General features: G+C 44.7%; 1 protein-coding gene across 1 annotated transcript; it reads right to left on the minus strand.

Annotated features, from left to right (window-relative positions):
- Positions 1 to 7,678: 7,678 nt before the first annotated feature.
- On the minus strand, positions 7,679 to 12,800 carry LOC100281455 (ubiquitin-protein ligase). Its single transcript, NM_001361087.1, has 4 exons — positions 12,407 to 12,800; positions 10,596 to 11,711; positions 10,138 to 10,447; positions 7,679 to 9,526 (listed from the first exon to the last, which is right to left on the minus strand). Exons 1-4 carry the CDS (start codon positions 12,410 to 12,412, stop codon positions 7,869 to 7,871), a joined length of 3,090 nt encoding a protein of 1,029 aa, NP_001348016.1. The 5' UTR covers positions 12,413 to 12,800; the 3' UTR covers positions 7,679 to 7,868.
- Between the last annotated feature and the right edge of the window lie 11,128 nt (positions 12,801 to 23,928).

The following is a 23,928-nucleotide window of genomic DNA, read 5'->3' on the forward strand; positions in this document are numbered from 1 at the left end:
TTCAGCTCTATCAAAATCTACTAAGTATAGCTGACCCTCTAACACTCCCTTAAATGCTACTGAATCATCACTTCTTCTAAAGACAGTAACACCTATATCCATAAAAAGACAGTTGTAACCCATTTTGCATAATTGAGAAACAGAAAGCAAATTGTAATCTAAAGAATCTACAAGAAAAATATTGGAAATAGAATGGTCAAGTGATATAGCAATTTTACCCAATCCTTTAACCAAACCTTGATTTCCATCCCCGAATGTGATAGCTCGTTGAGGATCTTGGTTTTTCTCATAGGAGGAGAACATCCTCTTCTCCCCTGTCATGTGGTTTGTGCACCCGCTATCGATGATCCAACTTGAGCCTCCGGATGCATAAACCTACAAAACAAATTTAGGCCTTGTTCTTAGGTACCCAAACGGTCTTGGGTCCTTTGACATTAGAAACAAGCACCTTGGGTACCCAAACACAAGTCTTTGACCCCTTGTGTTTGCCCCCAACATATTTGGCAACTACTTTGCCTGATTTGTTAGTAAGCACATAAGAAGCATCAAAAGTCTTAAATGAAATGTTATGATCATTTGATGCAATAGGAGTTTTCTTCTTAGGCAATTTAGCTTTAGTGGATTGCCTAGAACTAGATGCCTCACTCTTATACATAAAAGCATGATGAGATCCAGAGTGAGACTTCCTAGAGTGAGTTCTCCTAATTTTGTGCTCGGGATAACCGGTACGGTATAAAATGTAACCCTCGTTATCCTGAGCCATGGGATCCTTGCCCTTAACAAAGTTAGATAATTTTTTAGGAGGGGCATTAAGCTTAACATTGTCTCCCTGTTGGAAGCCAATGTCATCCTTAATGCCAGGGCGTCTCCCACTATAGAGCATGCTTCTAGCAAATTTAAATTTTTCATTTTCTAAGTCATGCTCATTGATTTTGGCACCAAGTTGAGCTATGTGATCATTTTGTTGTTTAATTAAAGCTAGGTGATCATGAATAGCATCAACATTTATATCTCTACATCTAGTGCAAATAGTAACATGCTTAACGGTAGATGTAGAGGGTTTGCAAGTATTTAATTCAACAATCTTAGCATATAAAATAGCATTCTCATCTCTAAGATTGGAAATAGAAGCATTGAAATCATTTAAATCTTTAGCCTTAGTAATTAATTTTTCATTCTCAATTTTAAGGCTAGCAAGAGATGCATTTAATTTGTCAATCTTAGCAATTAAACTAGCATTATCATTTCTAAGACTAACAATTGAATCATCACAAATATCTAGCTTCTCAACCTTAGCAATTAGTTTGGCATTTTCATTTCTACGGTTGGAAATAACATCATGGCAAGTGCTTAGCTTACTAGACAATTTTTCACATTTTTCTACTTCCTGAACATAAGCATTTTTAGTCTTAACATGATTTTTGTTTTCCTTGATAAGGAAGTCCTCTTGGCTATCCAAGAGTTCATCCTTCACATGAATAGCACTAATCAATTCATTTAATTTCTCTTTTTGTTGCATGTTAAGATTGGCAAAAAGAGTGAGCAAGTTATCCTTATCATCACTAGAATTATCCTCATCACTAGAGGTTGCATACTTAGTGGAGGATCTTGATTTTACCTTCTTCTTCTTGCCGTCCTTTGCCATGAGGCACTTGTGACCGACGTTGGGGAAGAGAAGGCCCTTGGTGACGGCGATGTTTGCAACGTTCTCATCGGAGGAGGAGTCGGTGGAGCTCTCGTCGGAGTCCCACTCCCGGCAAACATGTGCATCGCCACCCTTCTTCTTGTAATATCTCTTCTTCTCCTTCTTTTTCCCCCTCTTGTCGTTATCCCTGTCACTATCACTAGACAAAGGACATTTAGCGATAAAATGACCGGGCTTACCACATTTGTAGCAAACCTTCTTGGAGCGGGGTTTGTAATCCTTCCCCCTCCTTTGCTTGAGGATTTGGCGGAAGCTCTTGATGATGAGCGCCATTTCCTCGTTGTCGAGCTTGGAGGCGTCGATGGGAATCCTACTTGGTGTAGAATCCTTCTTTTCTTCTTCCGTCGCCTTGAATACGACGGGTTGCACCTCGGGTGTTGAGGTGGCGCCTTGCTCGATGATTTTCTTGGAGCCTTTGATCATCAATTCAAAGCTCACAAATTTTCCTATTACTTCCTCGGGAGACATTAGTTTATATCTAGGATCACCACGAATTAATTGAACTTGAGTAGGATTAAGAAATACAAGTGATCTTAGAATAACCTTGACCATTTCATGGTCATCCCATTTGGTGCTCCCGAGGTTGCGCACTTGGTTCACAAAGGTCTTGAGATGGTTGTACATCGCTTGTGGCTCCTCTCCTTGGTGAAGCATGAAGCGACCGAGCTCCCCCTCGATCGTTTCCCGCTTGGTGATCTTGGTCACCTCGTCTCCTTCGTGCGCGGTCTTGAGCACGTCTCAAATCTCCTTTGCACTCTTCAACCCTTGCACCTTATTATACTCCTCTCGACTTAGAGAGGCGAGGAGTATAGTAGTGGCTTGGGAGTTGATGTGTTGGATTTGTTCAACCTTCTCCGAATCATAATCCTTGTCCCCTTTGTTTGGTACCTGCGCTCCATATTCAACAATATCACATATGCTTTTGTGGAGTGAGGTTAGGTGATGCCTCATTTTATCACTCCACATAGAATAATCTTTACCTTCAAGCATAGGTGGTTTGCCTAATGGGACGGAAAGTAATGGAGTTCGTTTTGAAATACGAGGATAACGAAGGGGCATCTCACTATACTTCTTGCGCTCATGACACTTAGAAGTGGCGGATGCTGATTCCGAGCCGGAGGTGGAGGGTGACGAAGAGTAAGTCTCATAGTAGACCACCTTCTTCATCTTCTTCTTCTTGTCACCCTTCCGTTGGGACTTGATGGAGGAAGAGGACTCCATTGAGTGCGTTCTCCCCGAGCTTGCGGATTTGTTGCCGGTCCCGATCTCCCTCATGGCGGATGCTCCCGACATCACTTCTAGCGGTTAGGTTCTAATGAAGTACCGGGCTCCGATACCAATTCAAAGTCGCCTAGAGGGGGGTGAATAGGCAAATCTGAAATTTACAAACTTAAGCACACACTACAAGTCGGGGTTAGCGTTAGAAATATAAACGAGTCTGAAAGAGAGGGCAAAAACAAATCACAAGCGAATAAGAGTGGATGACACGGTGATTTGTTTTACCGAGGTTCGGTTCTTGCAAATCTACTCCCTGTTGAGGTGGTCACAAAGACCGGGTCTCTTTCAACCCTTTCCCTCTCTCAAACGGTCACCTAGACCGAGTGAGCCTTTCTCTTCAATCAAATGGGACACTAAGTCCACTACAAGGACCACCACAACTTGGTGTCTCTTGTTTTGATTACAAGTGAATTGAACACAAGAAAGTAGAAAGAAGAAAAGCAATCCAAGCGCAAGAGCTCAAATGAACACAAATGTCTCTCTCTCTCTAGCCACTAATTTGGTTGGAGTGATTCCGGACTTGGGAGAGGATTTGATCTCTTTGTTTGTGTCTTGTATTGAATGCTATAGCTCTTGTATGAGGTTTGAAGGCTGAAAACTTGGATGCGATGAATGGTGGGTGGTTGGGGGTATTTATAACCCCAACCACCAAAATAGCTGTCACCCGGCCGTTGGGTTCTGACCATTGGAGCTTCTGACTTCTGGGCCACCGGACAGTCCGATGGTGCACCAGACAGTCACTGTTCACTGTCCGGTGCGCCTTCTGGCGCGGCTCTGACTTCTGCGCGCGCAGGCGCGCACTGTAGTGCATTTATTGTTCGTTGCAGACGACCGTTAGCGCTGTGTAGCCGTTACTCCGCTGGCGCACTGGACAGTCTGGTGTTACACCGGACAATCCGGTGAATTATAGCGGAGCGGCTCCCAGAATTCCCGAAGGTGACAAGTTCAAAGTTTGGTTCCCTGGTGCACCGGACACTGTCCGGTGGCACACCGGACAGTCCGGTGCGCCAGACTAGGGCACACTTCGGTAGTCTTTAGCTCTTTTTATTTGAACCTTTTCTTTGTCTTTTTATTGGTTTGTTGTGAACCTCCTGTAAAACTTATAACCTAGAGCAAACTAGTTAATCCAATTATTTGTGTTGGGCAATTCAACCACCAAAATCAATTAGGAAAGGTGTAAGACTATTTCCCTTTCATTTAGGTTTACCTTGCAAGGTTAAAACTCGATTCGAATCGTCTCCTTCTCGCAGCTAATGAGACTGCTTGACCCCTTGTACTACATTGAGTAAGAAGTGAAATGAGGATTACATGAGATAACATGTTGATTGTATTAAATGATTGTTACCATGTATGCTTAGAAAGAGCAAACTCGGCTAAATTAATGATACTAGAATTGGAAAAGCTAAAAACTGATTTTAGACTCAGCTAGTGCTTTTGGCAAACCAAACCCCTCAGCCAAACAGCTGCATGGTCTAGAGATAGAGGAGTAGATTCCTCACACCGGGTAAGTCTAGCTGAGTATTAGTATACTCAGCCTTGCTTGTGGCATAATTTTTGCAGGTACGCTTCAGGATATGGTTGATGGTGTGACTTGGCCTACCACCCTGCCACCGGGTTGGACGGTCGAGTGGGATGCTGCTCCGGCAGGAGAGGAGCAGGAGGAGTAGTGGGCTAGGCCTTGCCCCATTCCTCGCTTTCGACGATATCGATTATCCGCTGCAGTTTATTGTATGAACTTATATCAGCTACATGAAAAACTCTGATTTATGTAATAACTCCAGTACTTTAATTTGAGGTTATCCTATTTTATTGTATTTCTTCTGTGACTCACCATCGAGTGAGTTAGTGGTATTTGACCCTGGATGAGTGGCTTTATCAGACTAGATCTGAGGGACTGACTGGTTATTTTGATTTAAGTGTGTTGCGGCCTCTAAGGCGTGATTGAGGCACTTAAGCTGGAATAATTCGGGCGGTTCTGCCACACTTTAGGGGACTCAGGTTGTTTCCTGAGTACCTCTCCGTAAGGACCTGTTCGTTGAGTGACCACCAAGGATAACAGTGCAATCATGAGGGTGGAATGGGACGCCCTTAGCTGATTAATTAGAGGACCTTGAGCTGTAGTTGGCTTCGCCGTAGGGCCGTTAATGGGGTCGGAGCACAGTACTTGCTCTACCAAGGTTGGTTGCCGAGGTTCTTTCGATTTGGTTTTGTTAGTAACCCTTTCTGTGAGGAGAAGTATTGTGTTTATCAAACTGGAGAAACCTAACGGGCGGCTATGACCTTTGGGGAATCTTTGTAAAGGCTACGTAGTGTATCCCTGGCCATTCACCTCGGTACAACCCAGACTAGAAAGGGATCACGACTTGTGGGTAAAGTGTGCAACCTCTGCAGAGTGTTAGAAACTAGTATATCAGTCGTGTTTACGGTTAAGAGCAGCCTTGGGATCCTCTTTGATTAGAAAAACTTTGGATACATGTATGATTAGGTTAATGATGATGGTTATAACTCTAATCTCTGGTATTTCCTCTTGGAGGGAGTACTCTTGGGTAATAACTGGATTTATTACTAAAACTTGGCTATATAATTAGTAATAAATACTTGACCAACTACAAGCAACTGCTTAACCTTAACTCCACAAACAGCTAGTCCACTTCAAAAGTTATTTATCTTTGTAGTTGACAACTACCTCGGATGAAAAAAGTGTCAAAATAAAAGTTGTAGAACTTCAAAAGTTATTTATCTTTGTAGTTGACAACTTTTTTATTTGAATTCGTTTAGGGTCTCAAATAAGCAATTTACACTCAAATGGTTGTAATATGTGGAGAAAACAACTACAAACTAGACACAAGTCATGTCATAGATGGAGTGGTAGTGGAGGGTTGCGCGAGGGTGAGGTCTACGGTTCGATTCCTCACAACCACGTAGCGCGCGAATTTTGCGCGAAAAATGCCGCGACTTGCGACTTCGACGGAGACGGGCGGGTGGGGTGGTCCTAATACAAATAAATTTTTTTACTATTTTTAAAATCTGTTTTATGTTTTCTGGAAACGATTTGCACTGGCGGTTTTATTACGTCGACCGCCAGTGAAAATCGATTTTCACTGGCGGTTTTATTACGTCGACCGCCAGTGAAAATCGATTTTCACTGGCGGTCTTCAGTTACCCGCCTGTAAAAATGGTGATTTCTACTGACCTCTAGCACTAGCGGTTACAAAAAACATCACTGTAAATATGTTTAGGACCGTCAGTATAGAGCTTATCTGTACTAGTGCTTCCTACCAAAGTCGCATCTCCAATTTATTGCTCAGAGTGTACTATAATTTTTTTACTACTAAGGGCTAGTTTAGGAACTATATTTTCTCAAGGGATTCCTATTTTCCCAAGAGAAAATGAACTAATTTCACTTGAAAAAAAAAACTTGTGGAAAAATGGTGTTCCCAAACTAGTACTAAGGGAGCAAATTTTCTTCGTTTCTTTACTGTTCTACGTCAAAGCTTAGTAGTTTCTTACCCTATTAGTTAAGTTTTCATTCTTCAGTATTGTCTAGAGTATATGACCTTCATATTTGTTTAACTGATTCAGTCTGTCATGGCGTATTGATCCATCCATCTAAGCAAATCGACTCTTTCATGCAAGGTGTTTGATAAGGCTCGTGCCTTCAATTCTAAAGCGGCTGATCTACAGACTACATGCCCTTGCATTGCCCATCTCAGGGCACCCTTCATCTGGGATATTCATGAATCATTTTGCTCTAGATTCTGATGGTCGGACTAGATGAGTGGACAAAAGAACATCGAAGTATGTTGGATGCACTCCACCTATGTGGCTTTAACTTGAGTGGTGCTATTTACTTCTCTTGCTTATCATGCCTTTATTTTTCTTACATGTAGAGAAATGGTTGTGGATTTATCAACTGACAAGGTTGTATGGGATGTTGTGATGAACAACAATGTGGTACAAGAATTCAAGGGGTCCTTCTAGGATGGTACGCAACTTTTACATTCACTTTTCACATCTTTGGATTGGCATGGGTGAATAATGTTTTAAGTTATAGGCAGCACCAAATGATCTTTTTGACCTTTTGTTTTATGAAAACGTATAAACAACAAAGCCCACTTAGTTCTATTCCTCTTGTTTTCTAAGTTGGATGAATCTGCATCTTATGCAACTTATCCTGTCTTTTAGCCAAGGAAACTGGTTTGAAGAAAGCTTTTGCTGGCACTCTCTAGTACTTTGTCGCTCACGTTTTTCTAAAATAGCTACTCCCTACGTTCCAATTTATAATTCATTTAACTTTTTTATCTTAAATTTAACTTACTCATCTTATTAAAAAAATTTATAATTATTATTAATTTTTGTTATGATATTGTTTAGCATATAATATATTTTAAATGTGAATTTGAATTTTTCTTTTTTTAAAAAAAATGAATAGGATGAACAGATCAAACGTGACAAAAAAAGTCAAATCAAGTATTATTTGAGACGGAGGGAATACTTGCTAGTAGTCGTGTCGAGAAAAGGCTAGAGAGGCATGTCAAACGAAACATCAAAATTACAAAACAAATTATCTGGAGACTGATTTTAGGAGGCACTCTTGTCAAAACCTACTGAATTGAACACGGTCCCTAAAAAAGAACTACTGAACACACACACAAAAAAATAGTAAGAAGAATCAAAAGACTAGTATCTTCCCTTGCTATAAACTTTGGTTATACTTGCATACATAACTGCATCTTCAGTTTTTCCTTTTCTATTTTCCTTTAGCTACACCAAACAATACATCAACCCATGTTACACACAAAAACCAATTTTACAAACATAACCAAGAGACGAAGCTTGATAAAAGAGAGGCAAGACATGCGCAGTCGTGCGCGTCATGTGTTGGTTACAGTTCGACGGATTCGTAGGTCGCGGAGTAATCCGGCATGCGGTGCAGGCACCGGAGCACGCTCTCGGCCACCTGCTTGGTGGCGGCGTCGCCCTTGTGGAAGGCGCCCACCAGCAGGCTCGGCAGCGCCCGATCGCTGGTGACCTCCCTCACGCACCGCTCGCTGCCGTGAGCCAGGAACCTCTCCACCGCCCAGAAACACCTCCGAGTGACCGTCTCGCCTGCGGCAGCGCCGCCGCCCCCTCTCCGCCCGTCGTCACGGTGCTGCCGCAGCGCGCGAAGCACGTGCCGCGCCGCGTCGTGCTCCGCGAGCACGGCCACGCCGCTCGTCACGTCCACCGCGTCGTCCATGAGCGTGCACAGCGCACCGAGCGCGGCCTCCACCACGCGCCCGTTCTCGCTGCTCTCCAGGACGCACAAGAGGCCCTCCACCGCGCCAGCCTCCACCAGGCAGAACGTGGTGGACGGGGAACACACCCCACGGTGCACCGGGCAAACCCGGCTGTGCGCCGGCGGCCTCCGGTTGTCGTGCACCCGCCCCGCGTGCGCCTCGCGCAGGCGCCGGAGGATGTTCTTCTTCTTCGGGCGCCGCTCCTCGGTCGGGGGCTGGGAAAGGTTGGGCGACTGGCTGCTGAGGTTCTCGAGACCAATCGCGGCGAGCCGCTGGACCTCGTCGCTGCCTGCGGACCGCACGAGATCTGTGAGCACCGACGTGAGGTTGTGATCCATGGCCGCCAAGAGCACGTCCGGGTCATACAGCGTCGTCGTTAGCCGGACCAGCACACCCATGAGGCCCTCCATATACGCCTTCGCATGGCGGCTTGCCCGCGTCTCGCCGCGCTGCATCTCCTCTATCTTGGCTAGCACGGTAACCATCGCGCCCTGGTTGATCAGCGCCAGGTTCAGAGCGATGTGCTGGTACGGCAGCTTCGCCAGGAGAGTAGCTGACATGGCGTGCCGCTCCATGATCCGCCCGTGCAGGCCAATGCTCTTGACAAGCCTCCCTGGCTGCCCCGGGGCCTTGCACAGCTTCTCGGCAATGGTGTGCCCCATCTGCGGGGACAACGCAATAAGCAGCCTCATTGCGGCGATGACAAGCGACTCTGTCAGCGAGCCCATCAGCTCAATCACCGTCTGTCCACTGTCTTGCTCCTTCATGACCGAGACCACCGTGGCGAGAGGCTTGGGGAGAGCGGTCAGCGCGAGCAGCACGCGCACAATGCTTAGGTTGAGGGTGTCAGGCATGGAGCACTTGAGCATGTGAGCGAAGTTGTATACCGAGTACTTGGACGTGATGACGTGGCCTTCCTTGTTCACGGTGATGGCCTCTGGATCCAAGCCAGACTCGACGATGTTGGCGAGCACCGCGGCAGCCTCTGTCTTAGAGCCCATGGGCTCATCATCAATCTTTCGTATGAAGAGCTCCTCTACCATGACAGGGACGGCACCAGCATCCACAAGCGTCTTGGCGTTGGGGTGGTGGGACGAGATCTGAACCAGGACATCGAGGGTCGCCTTTCGAATTGCCGTATTACCACTGCACACCATTTTGATGAGGATCTCTGATGCACTCCCTGCTATATTGATGGTCATCTCCTGCTTCTGGACCAGCTCGCCGAGGTAGCTCACCATCTCCATCTGCACATCTTCTGGTCCTGTTTCGTGCGTTCATGTCATTGTAAGCGTTATGATAGTGTCATGGTATGATTTGCAAGTTGGCAAACAAGTGAAAAGAAAAATAGAACCTGTAACACTCACTAAAGAAAGATGTATTACTTTTGCAACACCCAAAAGAATTTGTACAATTTTATCCTTACTTTTGTTCAAACATCCAAAGGAAAAATCCCTGCCGTACTAAGGCCTGTTTGGTTTCCTACCTAAGGTGCCACAATTTGCCTAACCTTAGTCGTTCAAATTGAAGAACTAAAGGGCTGTTTGGTTCACTGTTTAATTTGCCACACTTTGCCTAACTTTTCTGCCTAAGGTTAATTCGAACGTCTAACCTTAGGCAAAGTGTGGCGCAGTTAGCCACGAACCAAACAGGCCCTAAGCTTAGGCACAAAAGTTAGGCATGTTGTGGCAGCTAAAGCAACAAACCAAACAGCCCTTAAAATGGCATGTTCTAAAAAATAGTACGGATACTGCGCCGATAATGTTTAAATCATTCATTTATAGTTTAGAGTTTTGACAGGCAGGCCGAGAATGGCCTTATGATAGCTTAACACAGAGAAGAAAGTAAATTTATTTCTATACAGAGGTGTTTTACCTTCAACTAGGTGCCTTTGCAGAGGATCCAAGTAGCCACTTTCAGCCATGTACTTGATATTCTTGGGGCATTTCTCCAGGTTCTCGAGGACTTCTCCAGCCTTCTCGGCAGCAATAGGATCAGATGAGCTATTAAACTTCATCGTGGTGAGGATCAGTATGCTCCCAGCAGTTGATCCAATGTTCTCCAACAGCAACTCTGACTTCGAAAGCTCTAGCAAGAAAGATATAGATGCATGCCTCTCATCAGTACTACTGCTGGATAGCAGCTTTATTGTCCTTGAGACGGCTCTGGTTTTCGCTATGATTTCCTGTATGCCATGAAAAAAAATTGTTTAAATGCAAGATGATTAGGATTGGAAGCTGCAGTTCACAGCTTCAGTACAACTTTAGCATTATGATGTGCAGGGATTGGGAAAAAGAACAAAGATGACGAAAGTTGAATTATCTCAGACACACCTTTCCTGTATCATCCTCAACCAACAAGCAGAGGAGGTCGAGGGAGTCACAGCGAATAAGTGCATCCTTGTGGTCCAGAAGCCGTGCTAGGAACTTGGTGATGCCAATCTTGTGCATCTGATCCCTGTTCTTTCTCCTCAGCCTAGCCAGCACCTTCAGCTCATGTATGGCCTCAAGCACCATAGCCTCTGTGGTCGCCATAGAGAGCGCGGTGCGTGCGATCCTGACCCGTGTCGCTTCATTCCTTGTAATCCACTCTGCAATTGTGCTCTTCAACGGAAGATTACTCCTCAGTGTCTTGCTCTGCATGGCCATCTTTGTAACAGGACATATCACAGGTTCAGAGCCATCTGTAAACTTGTCAAAGTAATCCTCTATAGCTTTCCTGTCATAAGTGATGCCACTCTCCGTTGTCACTGGATCAACCATAACCTTGTTTGTGAGAGGGCAGAAGAAAGAATCATACAATGGCTCCACATATTCCGCGACTTCAGGGAGTGAACCAAATGACTGACCACCGATCTCATGTGACTCCTGGTACATTCCCTGCAGGAAGTCCACCAGCCTCGGCATGTCACTGTTGTGCAGCGTTCTTCTCTTGGGTGGCCTCTCGATTGCCACGACCATTGGCATATCTCCCTCCGAGTAGCCATCAAAGGATTGCTGCTCGAACAGATCATGCTGGTTCCTGACAACCTGAAGGTGTCCACTGACCGCTGGTTCCGCAAACCTGCTGCTCTCGAACGTCGCTGCTGGCATCTTGTTGAGCTCATTGCTTATGTTCTTGATGACCTTGTCCAAGTCCTCGGTTATGCCCAGGAGGTCGTCGTCCATGAGCTGCTGCGCGATGGCGCTGCACCTTGTGACGAGGTCCTTGGCGAGGTCAACATTGGCAGCCAGATACTCCATCACGTGCAGCGCGTTGGCTGGGGAACCCTGCACCTTCTGCGCCTCCACTGACACTGTGGGCAGGGCTCCATGGTGGAGGTGGCTGCCGACATCCATGAAGCTCTCGTGCTCAGCATCGACGGCGGCTGCCGCTGAAGGCATCAGCTCGGAGATGGCTGCTAGAACAGACTCGGCGAGTGATGCCTTCCTGGCCTGCGCCTCACTTCGCTGAAACAAAGCGAAAGTGCACATTAGGCACCAAAGATGTTTTTTTCTTTTCTTTATTTTTTTTGCTTTTGGTGTGGAAAAGGGTAGTTCAGACTTCAGACTAGGAAGTCGTAAAGAAGAAACCTACCAAACTTTGTTCGATACAAAAGTACAATTCTGCAATCTTAAACTGATAGGGATTGATTCTAGACAATTGGTGAATAGTGGTATAATAATACTACAGAGGTGGCCACTCCGCACCCCACCAAAAAAAAAATCATGATGGTATTCACGGCAGAAACTATGGCAGATTGGTTTGTACGTTAGCTGCTGTCTGCTGGACTGGACTTTCCAGTTCTCATGGTCCTGGAAGGAACATGAAGAACATCTAAGAACACATGCTTTCTCCTGTCAGCACTATACGCACTTGGATTGTAATTTGACAGGTTCATCTGGCCCCAGCACCTTCGAAACTCATTGAGGATGTCCTGATTTTTCTCAATTTGAAATAAGAGGAAGATGCCCTAATTCGTGGCAAAGGCACAGTGATTAAAAGGAGAGAACAACAAGAACAGCGATTTTGGGGGGGGGGGGGGGGGGGGGGAGGGGGAGGGAGGATCACATCCCCAAAACTCTGGTAATTTCCCCGCCCAAACCATTTTAAGTCACAAGGAACTGCATCCAAATAAGCAATCAAGTCAGGCAGCGGAACATACCTGCATCCAACCAAGAAGCTGAAGAAACTGGACTTTCCTCTTCTCCCCCTCGACTCGTCCCCTGAGCAGCGGCGGCCAAGTTAGCACCCGGGGAGCATTCTTCTCTCCCCCGTCGTCGTCTTCCTCAGCTCCATGCCACAGCTACAGTGCTACACCAAGTCACCCAGGCATGGTGCCCACGTCTGCCCAAGCACAGCGCCACACGCAACGCAGCAGCCGAGGTAGAAAGGATGGAGACAAACGGAGAGGGGAGAGAGGGATAGTGGTGGGAGACCGCGCTGGCAGCTCGCGGACCCAGTCGTCGTCCAATCCAAACAAGGGCAAGGTCACTCGCACCGCCCTCGGAGTCGGAGTCGGAGTCGGAGTCGCTCCTGTTGGGCAGAGGGCGCCCCCTTTTTTTCTAATCACACAGCTCACTCACTTGTTTACCAGCAGCAGGCAGGCAGGCAGCGCACCACGGGCTGGACGGGAAGAGTACAAAGATGTTGACCTTTTTTCTTAACCAGGAGCTGGTTATTTCTCATTCTCTTCTCATCAGTCGGCAAGTGCCACGGGAGGAAGAGACAGGAACGCTGGCTTGCAACGCACACCACCACGCGTCGCGTCGACCGTGCTGGGCGTTTTGAGGGATAGATTTCACGGCAAGTCTAGGAAAAGTAAAGCAGAGTGATGACCACACTGTGCAAGCTGTTTTTGTTGGCATCAGCTCGACTCTGCATTTGGAGACCCGGGAGGGTACGCCAACGGTTCTTTAATGGAGATCGTTAGGAACCATCAGTGGCAGTGGGCCTACAGAGTCATTGTGTTGACTATATGCCTAAAAACAATTTTAATATATAAAAATAATAACAGACCTTTAAAATAGAAGCTTATTAGTAAGTATATATACATTGTGTGAATGGACACCCAAGTTGTTGCCGCCCTTTCTCTCCATGCACACGTCGTGCGAGTACACGGGTATCGTGATGTTTTTATTCTTGCATGTGTGCATGCTATAGAGAGATATTGTCGTTGTTGTGACATCGGTAAGAAAATGTGGGGAACGTGGGTGAATGTGTTCCCGTTGCTAGTATGTTGTTGTGACATCGGTAAGAAAAATGTGGAGAACGTGGGTGAATGTGTTCCCGTTGCTAGTATGCGAGGATGTACAACTACTATTGCATCAACATGCTCTTCTTTCGTCCCTCTATGCGTGTAGTAATAATGATCCATGATTATTTGATCGCATATTGTCTTTGTTGAGTGTGGTAGATATATGTCATCGTTCGGGGAACACATACCCTCGGCAACCTCCAAGACACATTCAAGGATCCCAGTATAGAAGCTATTTGCATGGACTATTATGTTGGGATCACCATTTCAAGGCTCCAAGCCCCGTAGACTTCCCTTGGCACTAGCTAGAAGAGCTTGAAGCCAGGAGGCTTGACATTACTGCGCCCAAACAAAAAAATATGCACCAAGACTTGTACAGGCAGAAGGGACCTAGGGCCCATCTACCATAGACAAACCTTAGGCCCTAGGTCATGTAGTGCCAAGAGAAAGCTAAGGAAAAGAAGTAATATAATCTCTCGAGAACTCTTGCACCCTGAGGCGATAGTTATTAGTTTTAAGCCCTCGAAACCCCCTCGTGCGCCCGGGATATTCGTGAGTATAATAAACCTCTGGACCCCTCATAACACATTTGCCAATTCTTCCATTCTCTTTATTGATTTCCTTTCCTGATATAGTTACAAGCATTTGAGTGGTTACACAAGTTTGATTACAAATTACCTTACGACGTGTTCAAAGTGTTCAAAGGAAAGTACATTGTGAAGGCTTGAGAGACAGAGCTCTACGAACCTTCGTGTGAGTACGTGAGCTCTCAATCAAAAAAGTGTAATGTGTGTGGACACCGTTCTCACCTATTTATAGGGGCACAACATTGTACAACTTCGTATAAAATCACAACAATGTTCCAATCCCTATGTATGGAGTTTATAATACCAGTGAAGGGTATTCTTGTCTTTTTGCTCATAAAACATGTCGTGTGTATGTCTTTTCTGGACTCCTCGGTCCTTCCAACGCTAAGGTCTAACGAAGCATTGCTTGATCCTACTCTTCCCAAAGTAGGGTTCGGTAAGGTCGACAAAGCTTCGTTCCTTCCTTGGTCAGTTCCAAACGTCTGAATCCTAGCTCTGAAACAGATCCGAAACAAACAAGCTTTGTTAGTTGAGGACATTCGATAAATCATTCTCTCCAATAAACCCTAGTTAGCGATCGCTTGTGTAGACATGCAAAAACAGTTCCTTTTAATCCTTTTCGAGCCGATGAGATGGTTGGCGCTCGATCGGAGGAAGGCTACGTGAGGAACACAATCAGGGGTGGACCGACGTTGGGCTGAGTGGAGGCACAGGCCCCCCACTCAATTTGATTGGTTTAGTAGACTTTTTACCTTATTTACTGTAGTTACAAAGATTTATTTGTTAACAACACTTTATTTAAGTCCCTACTTACATTTAGACCTCACTCAATATCTGAGTTAGGTCCGCCACTGAACACAATTATTGCAGCACAGTTTTTCATCCGTTGTCACTCGGCCTGGTGATTCATGTGGACTTGGATGCTACGTTTCGAGGACGTCCCTCTCTCCCTTTTGTTTTGTGTTTGCTCTCCATTTGCCCCGCGCGCGTCACCAAGGCATCGATGGTCACATGCCGCTGGCCACAATCTGCGGAAATGGGGACCTGATTGCTAAGTGCCCAAAAGCTTGAGTAATAAGCCTACTAATTAACTCTATCATGTCCATGTAACCCCTTCCATCTAGTGGTTGGACATGCCAATCGAGTGTCCCTTTTGAATCATTAATATTTGCTAGGTGCGCCGTGCGCGAGCCAATTCAAACGCTATTTTTTGAGCTGGTGGTTGTGAAAAGAATTACGTACTGCAGGCAGACGAATTCAAAGAAGGAGCTACAATGTTAATAATATGGCGCCGGTGACACGGTCTCAAGTTTATCCACAACATGGTGTATGTACTGGTACGGTGGAGCTGACTTTTGTTCCGAAATGAGCCAGCGTGCACAAAAACACGGATCGATTTGGTCGGAACGACTCGGCACGGTGTGATTATTAAGAGGAAAAACACGCTTAGAATGATTCCAACTCGAGTGGCCAGATGGCGATAGGTAGAGCTATAGCTGAAATGCTAGATATATATAGGGACAGTTTGATTAGTAGTGCTAAACCTGCCCGGCTGTCCCTCCCTCCCTCCCTGCATGATTGAACGAACCGTCTCTGTATCATCATATCATTTAGAAGGATTGGGGCTAGCAGGTGGGCTGGGCCTGGCCGCATGCCACCGCTACCTACAAAAGGCATTCATTGCGCTCATACGAGGGATAGGGATATCCTTGTTCTAATAAAACATGCTAGCGTAGGCGTAGTAGTAGAGAATACAGAGCGAGAGATGTTTGGCTATTTGGGCCCGGCAGAGTTCACGTTTACGAGCTATGTGATTGGTTGCTGGTATAGAAGAACCAACCAGGCTCCCCCGCGTGCGCTTTGACCGAACACAAAATTGTGATTGGTTGCTTATATATGAGGATACTGATTTGTATGTGCACGTACAGGCTAGACCTTTATTTCACCACCCGCCTACACGCATGGAGACGGAGCGAGCGGCCTTCGCTGGCGAGCCAGGCGCGCGAGAGCCACTCAACCAATCACGCATGGTGTTTATTGTGGTCGGTATTTTTTACTCTTATGGTGGGAGTAAAAGTCCCACCGTCTTAGGTACCAGAACGGTATACTGCGTTAGAAATTTGGCATTCTCACTTGTATCTTGATCCAGAAAAACTATATATCGATGTTGGTGACAATATAAAGAAGCATGTTTACAACTGTTGGTCCTTGTTCTCAAATGCTATACATTAAGAACAAAACAACGCAACTGTTAATGATTAAAAACCTTCGTCCTTCGATACATTATCTCCTTTCGGGTATAATGATCTTCAGACGAAGGTCATGAAGTACATACCTTCATCATCTCAATGAACAAATATAAATGAAGGTACATGAGATACAAGAGAACATAAATAATGATGATATATTAACAAATTATTTATATTCCCATTTTGTGAACATGGATAAATATTCACAATATTTATATTACTTTGATACCTTCGACTTGCCAGAAGATGAAAATGTGAGGGTGACGCAAGAGCGATTACAATTCAGCGTGAACAGTACGGGGGTACTGTTCATCTATTTATAGGCACGAGACGTAGCCCGGACGAAATTACATCCATGTCTCCATTAATTAATTATAATCACAATACAAACTACTAAGGACTATATAATCTTTTGCTCTTTAAGTCGGTATCGTCCTTCGCCTTTATCACAATACCAAGCCGAAGCTCTTTCAGTCATAGCTTAAGCTCTTGTTCGCACCATCTTCGGCTTACATCTTCATAACGCTCCTTCCTTTGTACTGTCTTGCCGAAGGTGTTTTTGCCTTGAGGACCTTCGGCGGAGAAGAAGAACCCCAACAGTAGCCCCTTCGCGGTGCTAGATCGTTTTTCGTAACGAGCTCGATCCGCGAAAAACACGAAGGCTTCGGAATGCCGAAGGTCCGAAAAACACCTTCCCTGAGCTCGTTGCCGAGAAACGACTATAATATTCTAGATGCCGGATGGTCCACCGCTCAGCCAGTGCGAGCGGTATGGCGGTTCGACTTCTTCCCCTGCAGCACTATATAAACAGATGGGTTGGTGAGGAGTTACCACATCATTCATTGCCATCGCACTGTTGCGCTGTTAAAAAATTTAACCATAGCCGAAGCTTTTTGTATTGCATTTTCGAGCAAACGCTTCGGCATTTGAGATTAGCTTCGTTTCAAAAAAGTGTAAACATTGAAATGGCCAGAGTACAATCCACTGCTAGAGTGTCTCGTGAGGGAGACGAGGCCGAAGTAACTGAGACGACACCAATATCAGAAGTGATGAGGCAATCAGGTCTTGTTGTGCTAGAGGAGCCTGTTGCCGAAGGTACCTCGACTGCTAAAGCTGAACAAATCGCAGTTGAAGGAGGGAGTGAGAACGAAGATGAAGTGGATTACACTATTCTGAGCCCAGCGAAACCCAATCACATTGAATTTCGTAAATCTATTGTGACGACAGACGACATGGTTATGACGAAGAAATTGGGATACTTTGGGGAGGCCGAGAGCAAACTTGTCTGTTTTGCTGGGGAAGAGGTGATTCCAGATCCAAAAGATGATGAAGTCGTGGTTTTTAAAAGCTTCTTCAGGGCAGGACTTTGTTTCCCACTGCATGAGATGATTGGAGAAGTTTTGAAAAATTTTGAGATATACTTTCATTAGCTGACACCCAATGCAATCGTTAGACTTAGTGTCTACATATGGGCCCTTTGAAGCCATGGTATGAGTCTTAATGCCGAAGCTTTCTGCCGGGTGCACGAGCTGCACTACCAAACGAAGGCCAGAGTAGATAGTCTTCATGAGAACTTCGGCTGCTACAACTTTGCGTATCAGAAGGATACGAAGGCTCTGGTTCTTAGCTATCGTACCAAGTGGCCGACCGGTTGGAAAAGCAAATGGTTTTACATAAAGGCAGACGAGAAAAGGAGGGAGAAGCTAATGACTATGGTTATGAGTCCATTGAAATTGAGTTTCGAGATGACAAGGCCCTGTGCCACATGCAGCTTGGCTCCCCATGCCAGGTAGCCGAAGTAGAATTCAGAGTGGTAGCGGCCGAAGTCAGCACTAGAGATCTAGTGCAAGAGTACCTGACAAATAGAATATTTCCTACCTGTAGTGGCTGGGGAATGTCTAAGAAGAAGGATGTGGGCAAAAAGCACGAACTTGTTCGACTCCCTTATCGATTTAAATTTGAGAAAGAATTCAAGAAGCCATGCCAAGAATGGTTAGAAATGATTGAAACAATGTGCAATGAAATTCTTGGCAACTACACCAAGAAAGAGGACCAGTTAATAACTGCCGCCTTCGGCACCTGGCCAAAGCGAAGGCTGAATCGAGTGATGGACGCATTGAACTTTGAATACCCAGACTATGAAAGGCTTGACAAAGGGGCCGAAGGGGTAAAAAGGAAAAGAATTGTCATCATCCTGAGTAGGCAAGCTGCTCGGCTAGTAAAGGAGGATGAGAATATTTTGAAAAGAAGGCAAAATCAGCTCCTGAGCCGAAAGCGGCAATCTCTAAAAAGCGGAAGCTTGACATGACTCCCTCTGCTGAGCCGAAGGTGGATGAGACAGGAGGAGAAGCTCCTTCAACGCCCTCTGCTGCCGAAGTAGCATAAATTTTAAAGGTAATGACTGATTCCTTGCCCATCAAGCTGCTAAGTCCTCTGGGACCGAAACTGACGAAATTTTTACAGAAGAAAGATCAACCTTCGGCCGCAAAGGAGAAGGCTGAAGGTCAAAAGAAATGAAGAATTGTCAACATGATGCAAGCTATTGAGCGAACACCGCCTTTAGCCTCGACGTCCAAAATGGTGACTACTGCAAGTGCCGAAGCCGAAGCTGCCGCCGAAGATGCAAAACTTGCGACCACAATGTCAGGAATTGGCAAACTCATATCAGATATGGTCGCCGAAGAAACAGTTGTAACTGCATAGGAAAACATGGCCGCAGTGCCTGACAAAGGGGAAAAAGTTGTTGAAACTTCTTTGGGAGAAAAAGGTTTTGACCTTTGGCGCTTGGGTGGTCAGGAATTGTCTGAGGCAGATAAGGAGGAATTAAAAGAATATGGAATATCTTGCGGCTATCAGCCGAGATCAATGCTCTTCGGCGGGGTTGACAAAGAAATTTTGGGATGTATTCTCGACCAGGCCGGGGCAAAAATAATCGGCACTCTGTCCAAGAGTGTTGGTTTCCCAAAGCTGGAGTCTGACATTAGTGGTTACCGACGGCAACACATTTTTGGCAGCCTATTTTACTCTAATTTCAAGGTAAAATATGTGTCTAGATTCTTGTTATCTTTGTGATGTATTATAATATTCTAACATTAACTTGTTTTCACAGAGCATGCTGCTAAGCAAGGCGCTAAGAATGCAACAAGATTTCGAAGATAAGAAGAATGAAATAATAATTGAAGGCTTGGAGAACAAAATTAAAGATTTTCAAGTTTCTCTTGAGAAGAAAGATTTCTTGCTTTAGGCAACCGAAGGTTCCCTTGCAGAATTACAGGCTAAAATGCTAAATTAAACGAGGAACTTCTCAAAGCTCAAACAACTTTAAAGGAGAAATCAGAGCACTTTGAGCAAGAAAGAAAAGAACTGCAAGCGAAATCCGAAGCCGAAGCTGAGAAGAATACGAAGTTGCAGGAATCACTGAAAGGCCTTCGTACATGCTCGGATTTCGCCACCCGCTGCGTGCATCGATTAAAAGGAATATTCAACTCGGTTGGGGCCAGCTCTGAAAAAATTGCTCCTTCGGCTAAAGATATACCCAAAGCCTTCGAGCATATTGAAAATGAAGTTGATGCGCTTGACAAAGTTATAACTGGGCATGGGGATTTCTGTGCTCTATTAGCTTCTCATGGCACAACTGCTACATTTTTGAAAGTCGGATGCACGCATGCCAAAATAGTAAACAAGCCAAACTTCAGCCTATCACCATCAGATTTAGTCAATATTCCTTGTGAGGCCCGAAGCATTGGAAATAGATTTATCACTCAAATTTGGGCTAAAGGCGGGCAGGAGTTGGCTGGAGACGAAGCTCGAAAACTGCTTAAGTCGGTATGAAACTTGTACCTGTTATTTACCTTGATTTTTCTTTATCACACTTGCATTTACCTTATATCGTTGTCTGTCTGTAGGATGGCGGCGCCGAAGATCAGTAAGCTAAAGCATGTTCCGAAGGTTGCTGGGCTGAAGCATCTTTTTGTGACTTCCTGTATAGAACTTAGGATGTTCCTTGCATTATTTTTGCAAAAGATTGTAATTGAGAGCTAAAGGCAACATTGTACATATTTGTCCATACCTTGTATTATAATTTTACCTTTCCGTCCATGTACAAATTGCTTTATTGTGGACGAAACCCACGGTTACAGCTTTTGAGCCGAATGCGGAAAACACCTTCCCTTCTTTTCGTACACATCGAAGCATTTTTATTGTACAAAGTGCCTCTGTATTCTTGTCTGAGTCGAAGTTTCTTCGTATTCAACGAAGCATTTTGTCACCATAGCCAGGCAACTTTCTTTCACCTTATCGTTCGTGCTTCATGTCATGATAATGATGAATCTACAAATGTCTAATGAATGCTTGTATGAATGCAAAGAATGATGCGATGAAATATACAAATGTATGACCCGAACACACATGAAACCACACCCAGACTCTGCATCCCCTTAGGAACGAATTTTGAGTCTCTTCACCTTCTATTTAGGTGGCATTTAAGCTCTGCATTCCCTTAGGAATGTCTTTTGAGCTTCTTCACCTTCTATTTCGGTGGTATTTTGGCTCTGCATTCCCTTAGGAACGACTTTTGAGCTTCGGAACTTACTCCGCGCTCCCTTAGGAACGACTTTTAAGCTTTAGAACTTACTCTGCGCTCCCTTAGGAACGACTTTTGTAGCTTCGTCACCTTCGGAGTGATTACAGCTCTGTATCCCCTTAGGGACGACTTTTTAAGCTTTTCCCTATTCTTTTTGCACTCGTTGGTGTGGATTCTGCTGTTACATGTTACATTTTCTTAGGGGAATTTGGCCCTTGTATTGCATAGGGCTAAACAAAAGATGAAAATTACAAACTATGGCCCCATTAAAAACCTTTCTCCCCTCCTGAAAGGAAAAGGGTGCCATAGGAAAGAATAAAAAGATTACATCAATTACACGTAATATCGCCGAAGCCCATCTGCATTCCAAGACCTGGGTATGTCATTTCCGTCCATATCCTTCAGTCTGTAAGAACCGGGTCTTGATGAAGATACTTCCAGAAAAGGACCTTCCCACTTCAGCTGTATCTTCCCCACTGTATCTGGGTTGGCTATCCTTCGAAGCACCAAATGACCTGGTTTGATATTTTTCAATCGAACTTTTCTATCGCGCCATTTTATTGTTTCGGCCTGGTACTTATTGATGTGCTCTATGGCCTGAAGTCTGGTCCCTTCTATGGTATCTTTTGTTATTTCGTAATCAGCTTCATCCTCCGTTGAAGCTTTGGTTCTTATTGATCCTGTTCTTGCTTCTTCCGGTGTTATTGCTTCGTCACCGAACAAGAGCTTGAATGGAGTAAAACCTGTTGACCTTGAGACAGCAGTGTTGTGGTTCCACACCACTTTTATTAATTCATTTGGCCACTTTCCTCTGGGCTGATTGAAGATTAATTTCATTATTCCTGTCATTATAATTCCATTTGCTCTCTCTACTAATCCATTTGATTCTGGATGCCTTACTGACGCAAAGTGTATTTTTGTACCAATCTAGTCACAAAAAACCTTGAACGTTTCAGCATCAAATTGAGTTTCGTTATCGACTGTAATAGCCTTCAACACACAGAAGTGACAAACAATATTTTGCTAGAAGAACTTTTGGACTGTGGCCGAAGTTATTGTAGCTAGAGGTTTAGCTTCGATCCACTTTGAGAAATATTCCACTGCTACCACAACATATTTTAAGTTTCCTTGTGCTGGTGGAAGCGGTCCTAACAAATCTAGGCCCCATGTCTGCAATGGCCAAGTAGGTTGAATCAGTTGTGTTAAAGATGAAGGTTGTTTCTGGTATCTGGCACACTTCTGACAGTTTTCACATTTCTGGACCAAGTCCGTTGCATCTGAGGCTGCCTTCGGCCAATAAAAACCTTGTCTAAAAACCTTTCCTAGTAGAGGCCTAGATCCAATGTGGGCTCCACACAGTCCTGCATGTATTTCCTTCATTAATTCATGTCCTTCATTCCTAGATAGGCATTTAAGTAATGGGGAACAAACTCCATGCTTGTATAATTCTCCTTCAATTATCACATAAGGTCTTGTTCTTGCTTCCATTCTCTTGTTATAAGCTTCGTCGTCTGAGAGACAGTTGCCTTGGAGGAAGGATATTATTTCGGTCCTCCAGTCTTCACTATGTACATGTGATATTGTGAGCACTGCTCTTTCCATGAGCTCGATTGAGGGTGCTTTTATTATTTCAAAAAATACTTCCGAAGGCAAAGGGAGCCCCTGTGCCGCTGACTTAGCTAATAAATCTGCATGCTCATTCTCTCGCCTTGGGATATTTTTTACAGAAAATCCCTCGAAAGAAGCTTCCAATCTTCGGACTGCATCCAAATACTTTTCAACCTTCGGATCTCTTGCCTTGCTACTCTTATCCACATGCCCAGAAATAACTTGCGAATCAGTTTTAAGGATTGTCCTTCTTATTCCCATTGCCTTTAGTTTCTGAAGCCCCCAAAGAAGAGCTTCGTACTCGGCAATGTTATTTATACAGCAGAAGTCTAACTTTATTGCATAACATGTTCTGACTTTAGAGGGTGCAACTAGGACAGCAGCTGCTCCTGCACCAAAGGTCCCCCAAGATCCGTCGCAAAATACCGTCCAAGCTTCAGCATCTTTTGGTGTCCAATCAGCAATGAAGTCTGCTAACACCAGAGATTGAATTGAGGATCTATGCACGTAATCAATGGTGATTTCGTTAAGTTTCGCGGCCCATTTTCCGATCTTTCCCGTAGCTTCTTTGTTCCTCATTATGTCCTTCAAGGGTTGCGATGAAGGCACTATTATGTCATAAGCTTGAAAGTAATGCCAAAGCTTCTTGGAGGCCATCAATACAGCATACAATACCTTCTCCAACTCCGTGTAATTTTTCTTTGAAAGGCTGAGTACTTCAGAGACGAAGTATACTGGTGCTTGCTTTTTTACCTAACCCTCTTGTTTTTCTTGTACAAGTGCTGCACTAACCGCAACATGGGAAGCAGCCACATATAGAAGTAATGGAGCTCCTGATGAAGGTGGGGTTAGAGTTGTCAGATCTATCAAATACTGCTTTAGCTCTTCGAAGGCTTTTGCTGAGCCGGGCCCCACTAGAAGACTTTGGCTGATTTCAGTATTTCAAAGAAAGGTAAATTCCTATCTGCTGATCTTGATATGAATCTATTCAACGATGCCAGCCTTCCTGCCAACCGTTGAGCCCCTTCTTTGAATTTGGTGGCTCCATCCGAAGGATAGCTTCGATTTTGCTTGGATTAGCTTCAATGCCTTTTGTTGATACCAGACAACCAAGAAACTTGCCCTTCTTCACTCATCGCTTAGCGTGCGACTAGAACATTAAAAAACAAATATGGGAGAGAGGGCGTGGGCTGGTTCCAGTGGTTGGACATGCTAGCATAAGGAATGGACCGGATGGGCAAGGAGGCTGATGGTCTTTCCTGTTTTTTTCTTTTAGTTTTCTATTTTCTATTTCCTTGTACATATAATACTCCATTTAACTTCTTAATTTAAATATAGTGTTGATCTCCAAATTAAATGCACAATTAGAATTCCAGCATGATGCAAAATTATATTTTATTTCTT

This window comes from Zea mays, chromosome 9, assembly GCF_902167145.1.
Source record: "Zea mays cultivar B73 chromosome 9, Zm-B73-REFERENCE-NAM-5.0, whole genome shotgun sequence".
NCBI classification, from domain to species: domain Eukaryota; kingdom Viridiplantae; phylum Streptophyta; class Magnoliopsida; order Poales; family Poaceae; genus Zea; species Zea mays.